Source organism: Passer montanus, unplaced genomic scaffold (assembly GCF_014805655.1).
Source record: "Passer montanus isolate IOZ18808 unplaced genomic scaffold, ASM1480565v1 scaffold140, whole genome shotgun sequence".
NCBI classification, from domain to species: Eukaryota; Metazoa; Chordata; class Aves; order Passeriformes; family Passeridae; genus Passer; species Passer montanus.
In genome coordinates, this window is record NW_024360942.1 from 448,717 (window position 1) to 462,548 (window position 13,832).

General features: G+C 48.0%; 1 protein-coding gene across 1 annotated transcript in view; it reads left to right on the top strand.

Moving 5' to 3' along the window:
* INSR (insulin receptor) overlaps positions 1 to 13,832 on the top strand; it is a 45,399-nt gene that overhangs the window by 16,634 nt on the left and 14,933 nt on the right. The window contains exons 2-5 of the mRNA XM_039700481.1: positions 7,405 to 7,720; positions 9,580 to 9,725; positions 11,081 to 11,225; positions 11,466 to 11,680. Coding sequence (XP_039556415.1) covers positions 7,405 to 7,720; positions 9,580 to 9,725; positions 11,081 to 11,225; positions 11,466 to 11,680 — 822 coding nt within the window. The remainder of the gene's footprint in view (positions 1 to 7,404; positions 7,721 to 9,579; positions 9,726 to 11,080; positions 11,226 to 11,465; positions 11,681 to 13,832) is intronic.

A 13,832-nucleotide genomic window follows, 5' to 3' on the forward strand; every position in this document is an offset into this window, starting at 1 on the left:
ATTCCGTGTAGCTCCGGCTGAGCACGTAATTTGTGGAAGGTTTGGGAGGAGAAAGAGTTTTTTTTTCCCTTGTCCTTACTGATAGATGAGATAAGAGGTGTAATGTTGTCCTGAGAAATGTCAATGGGAAGAGTTTCCTTGACGTTGTAGTAAGTGTGTTGTTTTTGGAAGTCACTGTCCATGGGAAGGGAGGCACCTGCAGTTAATTTTATCTGTTCCTGTGTAAATACAGACCTCCTAACGTTCCCAGCTCGCAGTTCAGAGGGGTCATGGCATTATGTACTGTAATATCTTATTTTATAAATAACACTTTATTTTAGTGCTGATTGTAAAATCTGGGATTTATTTGGCACTTGCTCCTTCCCGAGCTGGTGCTGAGAACTGCAGCCCTTTGTTGTGGGTTACAGCCCTTGGAAGGGTTGTTCCTTGGTTGTCTTTGGGGAAAAGGGAGGGATGAGTGTTGTTAGAGCAGCTGAGCTCTGGGAAGAAGTGACATCAAATTTGCTTGAGCATCTCGTGATTATTTCCTGAATTTTGCTTGACCACTGCGGCCAGCGCCGGGCGTTGCCTGCAGGATTTTGGTATCACTGTGTTAGCTTCCTATTTTTTGTGTTCTTCTAGTTACTCCATTTATTTTGTAGGCTCAGGAAGGGCTGGGGGAGCTGCTGTTGTTTGTCACCAAGGCGATCAAAAGTCCTTGTGCTTTTTACAGTCCACTGGAGCTCTCCAGCCCTGTCCCTCCCAGGCACGTTTCTGCTGCTGGTGGGGTTTGGGGTTTAGGTTTCTGCCTCTCTGGCCTCTGTGACATGAAGAAATAATTGAAGGAATGAGCCACAATGCAGTGGAGTTTGCAATACACTGGTTTGCTTGCAGCAATCTCCTGTGAGTTTTAGAATTAATTTTTACTTAGTTTTCACCAGACACAGTTTTGCTTAATTTAATAACTGTTTTCAGCCTTATGATACATTAATGCACTGGGATTAGGTGTTGTCTTGATGTGTTCAGGTCAGATAAATGCTCACAAGAAAGTAGATGATCATGAGTGGAAAAAATAAAAAATAGGTTTAGGGATAAAAATGACATTTATAGGACAAATGGCACTTAACAACTGCCTGAATTAGAGGTCTTCTTGACTGGAAGAGAATGAGTGAAAGAACAAAAGCCATCGAGTAAAAATTACTGTGTAAGCACAACAGGATTTCGTACATGATTTTATAGGAGTAAGACACATATGGATTTCCATAGCAGCGATGCTGCTCTGCACTTGCAGCAGGAAGCAAGCCCAGGCTCTGTAGTACTAAATTAAGATCACATGCTTGCAACACACTGAGGAGTTACTGCCGGGGGTGATTAGTCCTTGGGTTTCCTTTTTATTTTTTTTTCCTTTCCTTGTTGGTTTTGTTTTTGTTTAGAACCACAAGAACCCATTGCTGCGGAGGTCATTGCCGGGACTGTACCGTTAGGAAATGAAATTACAGTTCCCTCTGCAGCCGTAACTCAAGCAGGACTCTGTGTGTGTGGGGATAAATTTATATGTCACATCTCGCAGCCATTTACAGTAAGAGGGGAAGAAAAGCCACAGGGGCGTGCAGGGCACTGTGATCCTGTTTCTGTGGGGCTCTGCCTTGGGTTCTGTGCGTGTGCCCATCATCTAACACAACACCAACCCAGCCCTGGCACCAGGGCAGCCGTGGCACGGCCAAAACAAGCCATTTTCAGCCCAAAAAAAGCCGTTTTCAGCCAAAAAAAAGCCATTTTCAACCGTGGCAACGCCGCCTTCGTGCCGGCTCCCTCCAGCTTATAAACACCCCGCACCAATTAAACACCACAACAGCCAGGGCAGCCCTTCAGCCGCATGAAATGGCATTAAATTGCGTGGGGCTGGTGATGTTTTGGGTGGTGGTGGGAGGCCAGGGCTGGCGGGGAGCTGGCAGGGTTAAGGCTGTTTGCCTTGTGCAGATAGCGGGCGGTTGGCTTGGATGCCTCCCCTGCGCAGGCAGCAAATGCATTGGCTGAGGTTGAGGGCGGTTCTCCTGCCGCAGTTGTTTTGTGTCCTGGACTCCGTTGGATCTGGAGCCTCCTAATTGCCTTGTCTGTAATCAAAATAGGGTTTGTGTAAGGCAGGGGACAGGAGCTGCTGGTGCGAGGAGGGTTTGGCCAGCTTGGCCGCTGGACACTGGACACCCATGGTGGCCCAGGTTGCCTCCACTGACCCCCATCCACACACGCAGGGCTTGTTATTCCACTCTAAAAAATTCACCTATATTCACAACAAATCAGTCCCAAACCCATGTGGTGCCTGGACAGCACACGTGCAGCATCTTGATGTTCGTGTGTGTGGTTCAGAATTTGTCCTTAAAGAACTGTGTTCCTCTTACCCAACCCAAACCTGTGTGAACACCCAGTTCAGCTCACCCAGGATGTTGCTATTAAAACCCACCCAGTGGCAGAGAATCCCAAAGGAGCAGCAAAACTTACCCAGAATGGTGTTTCCCCCCTCTTTTTTGGACAATTCACCACTTTATTAACAGAAAATAAGAAAAAAGACCAAACACTACAGTTTTTAACAGCTTAACGCTTAATTGACTTGCCTGTTAAATACCTGGTTACCTGTGCTGGCTCGGGAATGTGTTTACAGTCTGGTGAGTGTTGTTTCCACCTGGAGCACGGGGAAGTGGTGAAACACGGAGCGATCCGGAGGTGGAAATTCCTTTGCGCTGACTCCACGGCCGCCTGTCCCCCCCAGCCGGGCCCCAGCAGCACCAAGAAATGTCTGTTTGAATCTCTAATCAGAGAGGTTTGGGAAAGGCATTGTTCCCTCAGTCTTGGGAGCCACGCTAGCAGCGAGTTAAATATTTATTTGCCCCTGGAAGGTTGGAGCCCCTCGTGTTGCCGCGTTTCTCCACGGGTTTGTTCATGTCAGGCTCCTGGGCAGCTTTGGGACAAGGGTTTTAAACACCCAGCTCCTCCAGATGTGCTGAAGAGGTGTTGTGTTCTTGGTCAGCTTTGGGACAGGGGGTTTGAACACCCAGCTCCTCCAGATGTGCTGAAGAGGTGTTGTGTTCTTGGTCAGCTTTGGGACAGGGGTTTTGAACACCCAGCTCCTCCAGATGTGCTGAGGAGGTGTTGTGCCTGTGCTGGGCAGCTTTGTCCTGGTCCATGGCCCCACAGCAGTTTTTGTGGTGTAGCATGGTGGCTTCTGCCCCTACCCAGAACAGCTGATCCTTTGTGCCCTTGCTTGGGTTTGTGGAGTTCCCGTTGGACTTTCTGTGAGTTGTTTTTTCCCCTGTGCTGATTGTCCAAAGCCCTTAACCAGAGGCTGGGGGCTGTGGCTGATCCTCCCCTGAGCCTCCCCACATGCTAGAGCTCCCAAAAGGCCACCTTAGAACCACAGAATATCCTGATTGGGAGGGACCCATGAAGATCCTTGAGTAGAAACACCCCAAAAATCCCACCCTGAACATCCCTGGGAGCGGTGCCCAAACGCTCCTGGAGCTCTGGGGCCAGGACCATTCCCTGAGGAGCCAATTTCTTTGTGCAAAAAGGGAAATCTCTGTCTGCCATGGCAACTGTTGGGGTCTGCAGACCTCGGTGGAGAAGGGCAATGAGGTGCACAAACTTATTCAGTGCTGGCCTGCAGTGAAAGCACAACGTGGCAGCAAAAACCCAAACAAAACCTGTATTTCTGGCCCATCTGAGTGACATAACCTGGAGAAACAGTTGTAAGAAACCACAGTGAAGATACTCTGGAGAGGTTTTTACACAACTTGAGGTGCTCTCTAGCATGCAGACTTTGATAATGTCATGACATCTGTTCAGGATCTTGGGTAATGAGGATTTGCACAAAATGGTGATTGAATTTCTGGTCTTGAGTGCTTAATGGAAAAAGAGCTGTTGCCTTGGGTGCTTTGCTTTCTTCGAGCTGTCTTTGAGACATCAAAAGCTGGCGGAACAGGAAAAAGAGAAACGTTAAGAACGGTTTTAAAATAGTTTAATTGTATCTTCTGAAAACCTTTGGAGTGGGGACTTTAGGCGGTTTCTGCCCTGTGAATACTTGCAGCTGAGTTCAAAATGTGTAAATAAGCAGAGGGCTTTGAAGATTAGTTTCCATAACAAATTAAATAAAAATATTGTGTGACAGAATGTTAAGTAGGTGCCATGTGTCACCGGGTGCTTTGCATTAGGGCTGGCTTTTCCCAATTACCTGGCTGCTCCTTGGAAAACAAATGCTGTCTTTTGGATACTTTAAACTTTGTAGTTCTTGAGCATGAAAGAGGCAGGGGAAAACTCCCTTTGTGAGGAAACTGGTGAGGAACAGTGGGAATTGTGCTGGCAGCACTCGCCCTCCAGCTCCCACAAACCATTCCTGCTTCTGCTTCAGTGCTTTCAGCTTTTCAAGCTGACCCTGCTCCAGGGAGGAACCAACCAGAGCAGGATTCCTTGCAGGACATCTCTGTCTCAGGGCAGGTGTGGGAGAAACAGCCCAGGCTTTCCCCCTGCTCACAAACCTTGATATTCCAGGCTGGAATTAGTAAGTTTGATAGTGCTTTGGACTAAATTCTGGAATTTTCTGTTGCAAATATTTCTAATAAACTGCAGCCAGGACACCTGTTGCTAGGCTGTGTTCATCTGTGTATAACCATTTAAAACATCCATGTATAACCTGGCTTTTAAAGCAAGCTTCCCATTTTATATTGAGTCTAATGCAAGGTGTTACCTGCAGGTTGCTGTTTGGCTATTGCATTTCAATCAAGTACTGCTTGTGACAGGTTCACAAAATAAGACCTGTTGCTAGAAAAGGGCAAAAAGTTGGAAAAAGAAATTAATTTGAAACAAATTCCTGTGCTTTTTGTAATGGATGAGCAATGCACAGAGAAAACACCTGCACTGAAGGACTAACACAGAAGCAGTAAGATATTTGAGATTAAATTGTCCTTGTGGTAGAATTTCAGCTTTATACGTTTCATATTTCTTCAAGGGATTTATCAGGCTGGAGCAGACCAGAGATTGCTCATCTTTACTACCTCATCTAGTCCTGCTTATTCCAAGAATGGCATTAACAGCTTTAGCACACTTAATTCTGCAATCTCCTAACATGGGGCGGAAGGGGATTTTCTTCCTAACACAGCTGGGGGTTGGATCATCCAAACATGTTGTGCTGTGGCTCCCACATGCTGCTCCTTTGGCTGGATAAAACTTGACCACATTCCACTGCTGGTCTGCTCAGGTGCCTTAACCAGAATTTAGAGATAATATTTCACCTCTGGACATCGCTGGGTCAGGATAAAATAAATAATAAATTAATTAATAAAGCCCCTCATGTCTGGACAGTGAGTATTGGACAGAAAGCTGGGGAAATGCTGAGGCAGGTGGTGTTAATTCAGGATTTATTGCTGTCTCCCTTCACCAAGGGGGCTCAGGCAGGGCATCAGGAGCTGCTCAGGTGTTCCCTCAGACAGAACACTGGTTTGGTGAGGACAAGAGGTATCTTGATCCACATCTTGGCAAGTCACAGCTGCATCTTAAAGGCTGTGAGGATAAATCCAGGTCCCTGTCCCCCATCTAAAGCTGTTCTTCCTGGTTCTGAAGCCCTGCTTGACATTGGTGTTGGCTCTCGGGTTGCTGATTTCAGCTCTGTTCTCTTTCCTGACACGGAGCTCTTGGTGTGTTCTGGGTTACAGAGTTGGGTTTGATAGTTTCAGCCTCCTCTGAACCTCTCACACTGAGCGTGGAGATGCTGAGGGGCAGGACTGGCCTTCCCCTGGAGCTTCCCTGGGTTTGTTCATCCTGCCCCCCTGCTCCTCCCCGAGCTACTCACAGTGTTTGCTCTGCTTGGTTTGGAGTTCACAGCCCAAACTGCTTGTTAAAGCTGTTGTGGGGTGCTAAGTGATGAGTAATTAAAAAGAAAACCATAAAACCCTCAAGCAATAACACTTGTGGGTGCCCTTCTTTGTGGACTTGTTGGGAGAGCTACTGAAGAACTCGTGTTGGTGCCAGGGCTTCCTCCAGGAAACCAGGGACAGGGTGATAGACAGATGGGAAGCAAATCCTGGTAAAGATGGAGGGTTGTGTAAAAGTGCTGTTGGACACGTGTTATTTGCAGTACTGCTGTGGGAAACTTCATTTCTTTAAACTGAGGAACGAGAATTTTCTGGCTGAAACTGGCTGTGCCAGGCTGGGAAGCTCTTGGTGTGGAGTCTCATCACTCCTGAGCTTCAGAAATGACACCAGAGCCACCAAGGCTCTCCTGGAGCCTCGTAGTGCTGGGCTGAGGGAGCAGGAAAACTCAGTTTTCTTCTTTTGAACATGAGCATTGATGAGTTGTGAGGATGAATGGTAAGACTCCTCAAAAACGTTCTTAAAATGTGGAATTTGCACTGAAAACTGGAGATGAGGCAGAATTTACACAGAAAGCTGGAGATGAGGCAGAATTTGCACTGAAAGCTGGAGATGAGGCAGAATTTGCACTGAAAGCTGGAGGAGATGAGGCAGAATTTTCTCTACCAAGTGGAGATGAGGCAGAATTTGCACTGCTAGGTGGAGGATTTAAGGCATAATTTACACAGAAAGCTGGTGGAGATGAGGCAGAATTTACACTGAAAGGTGGAGGATTTGAGGCAGAATTTACACTGAAAGCTGGAGATGAGGCAGAATTTACACTGAAAGGTGGAGGAGATGAGGCAGAATTTGCTCTACCAAGTGGAGATGAGGCAGAATTTGCACTGGTAGGTGGAGGTGAGGCAGAATTTGCACTGCATGGTGGAAATGAGGCAGAATTGACTCTGAAAGGGGGAGATGAGGCAGAATGAAGCAGAATTTACCCTGAAAGCTGGAGATGAGGCAGAATTTACACTGAAAGCTGGAGGACATGAGGCAGAATTTTTGGAGATGAGGCAGAATTTGCACTGATTTGCACTGCTAGGTGGAGGATTTAAGGCATAATTTACACAGAAAGCTGGTGGAGATGAGGCAGAATTTACACTGAAAGGTGGAGGATTTGAGGCAGAATTTACACTGAAAGCTGGAGATGAGGCAGAATTTACACTGAAAGGTGGAGGAGATGAGGCAGAATTTGCTCTACCAAGTGGAGATGAGGCAGAATTTGCACTGGTAGGTGGAGGTGAGGCAGAATTTGCACTGCATGGTGGAAATGAGGCAGAATTGACTCTGAAAGGGGGAGATGAGGCAGAATTTGCTCTACCAAGTGGAGATGAGGCAGAATTTGCACTGAAAGCTGGAGGACATGAGGCAGAATTTTCTCTACCAAGTGGAGATGAGGCAGCCCCTCCATGGCTGCCCCTTGGCGCAGGAAGCTGCCAGGACAATTCGGGGCAGGTGTCACCTCTGTCACCCCTGGGGCCACACGCGGGCAGGCTCTGTGTGACTCTCCCCTGTTCTCCCCAGTGTGCCCCCCTGCCTGCAAGTCGCAGGGCTGCACGGCGGACGGGCAGTGCTGCCACAGCGAGTGCCTGGGCGACTGCACGGAGCCCAACGACCCCGGCAGGTGCGTGGCCTGCCGCAACTTCTACCTGGACGGGAGGTGTGTGGAGAGCTGTCCCCCCGGGCACTACCGCTTCGAGGGCTGGCGCTGCGTCACCTTCGCCTTCTGCCAGGAGCTGCACAACAAGTGCAAGAGCGCGCGCGAGTCGGGCTGCCATGTCATCCACAACAACGAGTGCGTGCACGAGTGCCCCTCGGGGTACATCATGAACTCCAGCAAGTGAGTACCCACCTGGGCTGCCGGGGTGAAAAATGGGCTTTGTTCCTCCTTGGGTGTGGGGTTTGAGTGCTGTGTCAAGACCAGGAGGCTTGCGCCAAAGATAACACAGGAACAGGTGAGAGGCAGGGTTGTAGGAAGAGCAATCCTTCCTACAATCCTCTTGTTCAAGAGAACCACGCGGTTCATACAGAGTGCTGCAATACATTCTATTTGATTGGCTAGCTAACAAAAACATCTTCCCCATGCACCATCCTTGAGAAGAACAGACAGACGAAGTAGAAGAACACCACCTGCAGATTGTTTATTCTTAACAAGTTATCACATCCTTACAACTCCCTAAAAATTCTCTCAAGCTGCTGTGAGAAATGCTTGCTGTTTCTCTCTCTGTGCCATGGCATCCACACAGGAGGAGTTTCTAGTGTTGGAGCAATCACCTGGTCTGCTTTAATATGATTTACAAACTAATACCTTGCTAATTCAAGCCATTAAAAGCTCTCCCTGCCATGGGCTGGTGGTTTATTCTTCCCTTGCTTCCTGTCAAGTTTGGAAAAAGTGGGAAAGGGAGATGGAGAGAGGACGAGGAAGAGCATCCACAAGCTGGAATGGCGTGGGCAGTGGAGAGGCTTTAGCAGCCCTGCTTCCCTCCCCTCTGGAGCAGCCTCAGGCCAGGGAACCAGGCTGGAAAAGCACAGCAGGGAGAGGCCGTGGCTAATGAAGAGAGCACAGCGTCCTCGGAGTGCTCGTTCTCAGAATATCTGTCCCCCATCCCTGTAATTACTTTCATTGAGCAGGTTCAAGCTGTGCCAGACATAAACGCACAATGTAACAAACAAGTGTAGCACGAATCAAAGCAGGGAACAGCCATTCTGTCTATTCCCAGGGGGTTTTGACAAAGGAATTAAATAATTTATGGTGCTGAGCTGTTTATCACTGAAAACTTGGTTGTTTGTCCCATATTACCATTCTATATTGTGGTGAGTCAGAGTTCCTATGAATATTGGTCACTTTGTGCTTGCATGTATTTGCTCCTGCCATAGTAATTTCAGGGAATTCACTCTTAACAGGACTTTTTCTGCCATTTCCTGTTTTGCTTCTCCAAAGAACCAACAAGCAGCCCCCAAAGTAGCTGTGCTGCTTGTGCAACAGCCCCGTGGCCTCCCCTGTGCTGTTCCAGGCTGCTGCCAGTGGGACCTCACAGCTCTGCTCCCTGCTTTTCCTAGAGCATTTCTTTCTCTGAACTAGTTGGGAACACATTCTTGTGGTGGTGTGACCAGGGCAAGCCATCAGCTCGTGCTATTTAAGCAGTATTTCCCCAGAGCACAAAGCACATTCTTGCCTTTTTTTAAAGCAACATTGTGTGCAGTCCTCAATCAGAGGATTCACAGATGCAGGGCCAGCTCTCCACTCATCAATTACACGTTTGGTTAATGATTTTGAGATGAGTATTGGGCTGGGATTTGTTATCTTGAAAGCCCTGGGATGGGGAGCACTGGGCAGCATCGTGGCCAGTTTCCTCTTCACAATAATTCAGGTCACTTCATTTTGTTTTGTAGGAAGGGATGGAATGATGGTTTGAAGTGTGGAAGTGACAGTTTAAGACCGTTTAAATTTATCAGCAGTTATTTTCAAGGCCAGGTTGGATGGGGCTTGGAGCAACCTTTTCCAGTGCAAAATGTGGAAAGGGGTTGGAATTGGATGAGCTTTAAGATCCATTCCAATTCCATGATTCTGTGCCTCTCTTTGAAGTTCCTAAAAAGCAAACCAGATGACATATCATCACTTCAGATTGATCCCTCAGCTTTCGGGCACTGCTGGGGCCATCCTGCCTGACCTTGCTCCCCTCCTGTGCTGTTTTGCAGCCTGCACTGCACGCCCTGCGCTGGGCCCTGCCCCAAGGTGTGTGACTTTGGCAAGGAGAAGACCATCGACTCGGTGACGTCGGCGCAGGAGCTGCGGGGCTGCACGGTGCTCAACGGCAGCCTGGTCATCAACATCCGCGGGGGAAGTGAGTGGGCAGCCAGGGACACCCACCCCCTGCCTCTGACCACCCTCAGGGGCACCCAGAGAAACCAGGACAAAGCAAAGGCATTAACTTGGTTGTTTTTGTTAATTGGTTTATGCCAGTTCTCCTGGGCAGGGGGCAGCAGGGGCTGGCAGCCAGGGACCCCCACCTCCTTGCCTCTGACCGCCCTCAGGGGCACCCAGAGAAACCAGCCCCACCCAAAGGCTTTAATTTGATTTTTTTTATGCGAGTTCTCCTGAATTAACCAGTTTTTGTTAATTGGTTTATGCCAGTTCTCCTGGGCAGGGGGCAGCAGGGGCTGGCAGCCAGGGACACCCACCCCCTGCCTCCTGACCACCCTCAGGGGCACCCAGAGAAACCAGCACAAAGCAAAGGCCTTCATTTGGTGGTTTTTGTTAATTGGTTTATGCCAGTTCTCCTGGGCAGTGGGCACCACGGGCTGGCAGCCAGGGACACCCACTCCCCTGGTTCTGACCCCCTCAGAGGGACCCAGAGAAACCAGCACAAAGCAAAGGCCTTCATTTGGTGGTTTTTGTTAATTGGTTTATGCCAGTTCTCCTGAATTAACCAGTTTTTGTTAATTGGTTTATGCGAGTTCTCCTGGGCAGTGGGCACCAGGGGCTGGCAGCCAGGGACACCCACCTCCTTGCCTCTGACCACCCTCAGGGGCACCCAGAGAAACCAGCACCAAGCAAAGGCTTTAATTTGATTTTTTTTATGCGAGTTCTCCTGAATTAACATGAAGAAATTAAATATTAATGTTTATTAATTGTCGCATTCACATTCTCCGGAAAAATCCCTTTACCTGGGATTTTTCTCCTGGGAAGCTGAGAAGCCTCAGAAAAAGGAAAACAATTCTTACCTCATTTGCTTCTCCTGTGTTTTGCTCATGTGGAATGTGGTTGGGGATTGTTTACCCACAGGTGATTGTTTAATTGGTTTGTGCTGTGAGTTATTTTTACTCTTTGGCCAATCAGTGCCAACCTGTGTCAGGACTCTGGAGAGAGTCTCAAGTTTTTCATTATTATCTTTTTAGCATTCAGTAAGTATCCTTTCTGTATTCTTTAGTATAGTATAGTATTCTTTAATATAATATAGTATCATAAAATAATAAATTAGCCTTCTGAGAACATGCAGTCAGATTCATCATTCTTCCCTGCCAAGAGGGTCTCAGCAAATACAATAATTAATATAATTAAATATTAATGTTTGGGCTTTAATTGTTTCATATTAATGCTAATTGTTTAATATTAACGTTAATGGTTTAATATTCATGTAATGTATGGATGTTTATCTCTGTGATATCAGAAAACTTCCCAATGTTTTTCTCTCTGTAGATAACATAGCAGCTGAGCTGGAAGCAAACCTTGGCTTGATAGAAGAAATCTCAGGTTACCTCAAAATCCGCCGCTCCTACGCCTTGGTTTCTCTTTCCTTTTTTCGGAAACTCCATCTGATCAGAGGAGAGACACTCGAAGCTGGGTGAGTTCCCTCAAAAAATGCTTTATTTGAATGTTTTGAAGTACAAGAGGTGCCAGTTCTATCAGGGTGATTTGTATTGGGAAACAATTCCCAAGTTATTTTTAAATGTTCCTCTGTCCATGGCTTGTGCCCTCCCCGGGCAGACAATTTGCATTTATTTTTCTTTGGTGTCTGGATTAGTGCAAAAAGAGTTTTCCATGCATCCCCTCCCAACCCATGTTTTCATTCTCCTGCTTTCAGGAATTATTCCTTTTATGCCTTGGACAACCAGAATCTTCGCCAGCTCTGGGACTGGAGCAAACACAACCTCACTATTGCACGGGGCAAACTCTTCTTCCATTACAACCCCAAGCTGTGCTTGTCAGAAATCCACAAGATGGAAGAGATCTCTGGGACTAAGGGGCGTCAGGAGAGGAATGACATAGCCCTGAAGACCAACGGGGATCAGGCCTCGTGTAAGAGTCTCAGAACACAGCCTTGCTTCCCTTTCCCTCTGCCTTGCTCTCCTCATGCTCCTCTTTCTCCCAGCCCAGCCCATGATGTTTTTCTATGGCCTTTTCATGTCTTTTCATCCCTTTGGTAAAGCAGCAGGTGTGCCCCTTCCCTGTGCATTCACTGTCACTGTGCCACGAGTAAAAGTCCCCATGGCATCTCCCTCTGGCACGCTTGGTCCCACAAAACTCTGGGAGGTTTTTGGGGCTGGGAGTGTATTTATTGTGTCTTTTTGAAGAGTTTGGCACAGTGTAACCTCGGCCCAGGCTGAGACTTTGTGTTACTGCTGAGTACCTGATTAATAGTCATAATCTGCTTTTCCCATGTCATGAGGCAACATGGAATAAACACGGGAGAAACAGGATTTCCACCCATCCCTATGGCCATGTGAGGCAATTGCCATGACAACAGGCAGAGAAAAATTTTCCAACAATTTTTGCAATGCCTCTCTGAGGTTTTTCATCCAACAGCTTTCTTCAGGAGCAATGATCAGCAGGTCCTGTGTCAGCAAGCAGCACAGGGTGGGCTTTGAAGTTGTGCTGCTGAGGGTGGGGTTCTGCAGACACTTATTTTGGCAGCAATACTGCAAGAAATGCAGTCCTTCTGCACCCCCAGTCCTGCTGTTTGTTCCCTTTCAGTGGTACCAGCAACCCCTTTTCCCTGTTTGTACCAGGGCTCTGTGCTGAACCAGGTTGTGGAAGTAATCAGGGGTAGGAAAAACCCAGCTTTGTTCTGAGCTGGTGGTGTCTCTCTGCTCTGATTCACTGCTCAGCCCCACAGAGATTCACCTGCACACAGGAACAGGAGCACGTGCAGGTGGTCATGGGCCCCTTGCAGCTCAGGATATTCTGTGCAGGACATGGGGACAGAGGCAGTGACCCATCCATGCAGGTATTCCAGCAGCTGGGAGATGCTTGGGCAGGTATTGCCACCAAAAAAGCCCAGCATGGACTGAACTGGGATTTCAGGTCCTGGCTCACAATCTGCAGGGCAGCTTGGGACCTCTGCTTTGGGGACAGCACTGCCAGAAGAGCCCAAGGTCCCTTCCCACCCAAAACATTCCAGGATTTTGTGATCTCTGGTCCTGTCCTCGTTGCCCCTCGTTGATGTAGCTGTTTGTGAGCAGACCTAAAAAGTGAAGATCTTTCAGTTGACTCAGTTTCCTGGTCTGGTTTCCCACATATCAACACAGGCAGCCAGGCCAGCACAGTGGGAGAGGGGAATGCAATGGCTGTGACCTGAAACCTGGCAGGGACAGTGAAAAACACACACGGAGCCTCTGGGGCACCACAGCTCCAGCCTGGGCAGAGGGAAGGAGCACAAGGAATCAGCTGTCTCTAAAGTTCATCTCCTCCCGTGGGACACTGAAAAAGTCTTCCCACACTGGGGATGAACCTGAATTTGGGTAGATCCAGCTCTGCCTGTGGCTCCTGGGCTGGTGTTTGGTGTGAAGGCAGCTGGAGGAGACAGTTGCATTTCTCTTTACCCTCACCCTGCTGAGCTGGTGTCTGTGCCACCCCCACCTCAAACCACAGCTTGCCAGGTTGTTTGGCTTTTTGTTTGCTTTTACATTTCAAGCTCAGCTTTCACACTGGCAGCATCCTGTTTACTGAAAAAGAAAAAATATAAAGGGGGGAAAAAAAAGCACCCCTGTTTGTTCTGGATGTGGTGCCAGTGAAATAAATGTTCTTCCTCCTGTTGCAGCTACTGCAGGAATAGCAAATTCAGTCAGAGCCTGACTGGGGCTGGGGGCAAAAGCATGTAGTACCATGTCCCTTGAGCTCCATCCTCCTGCAAACACCCTCCTGTTTGCAGAGGGACCTCACTAGTCCTGGGCAGGGCTGGAAATTCTTCTGCTTCGTTTCCGTGGCCTCTTGCCTTCTGTGCAAACCATATTGTTGGGTCAGCTGTGCAGATCATCATCAGTTGTGAAATGTGTTGCCTTTAGGTTTCTCACTTTTTAGAATTTAGTTCAGCTCTTCTACAGAGTCATTTTCATGGAATCATAGAAAAATTTAACCTTAGGAGGGCATCGATACCAGCCACTGATTTGAGGTAGGAATGGCTGCCAAGTGAGATAAGGTTTTACTGGGCAGCTCTTCTCAGTGCCAACAT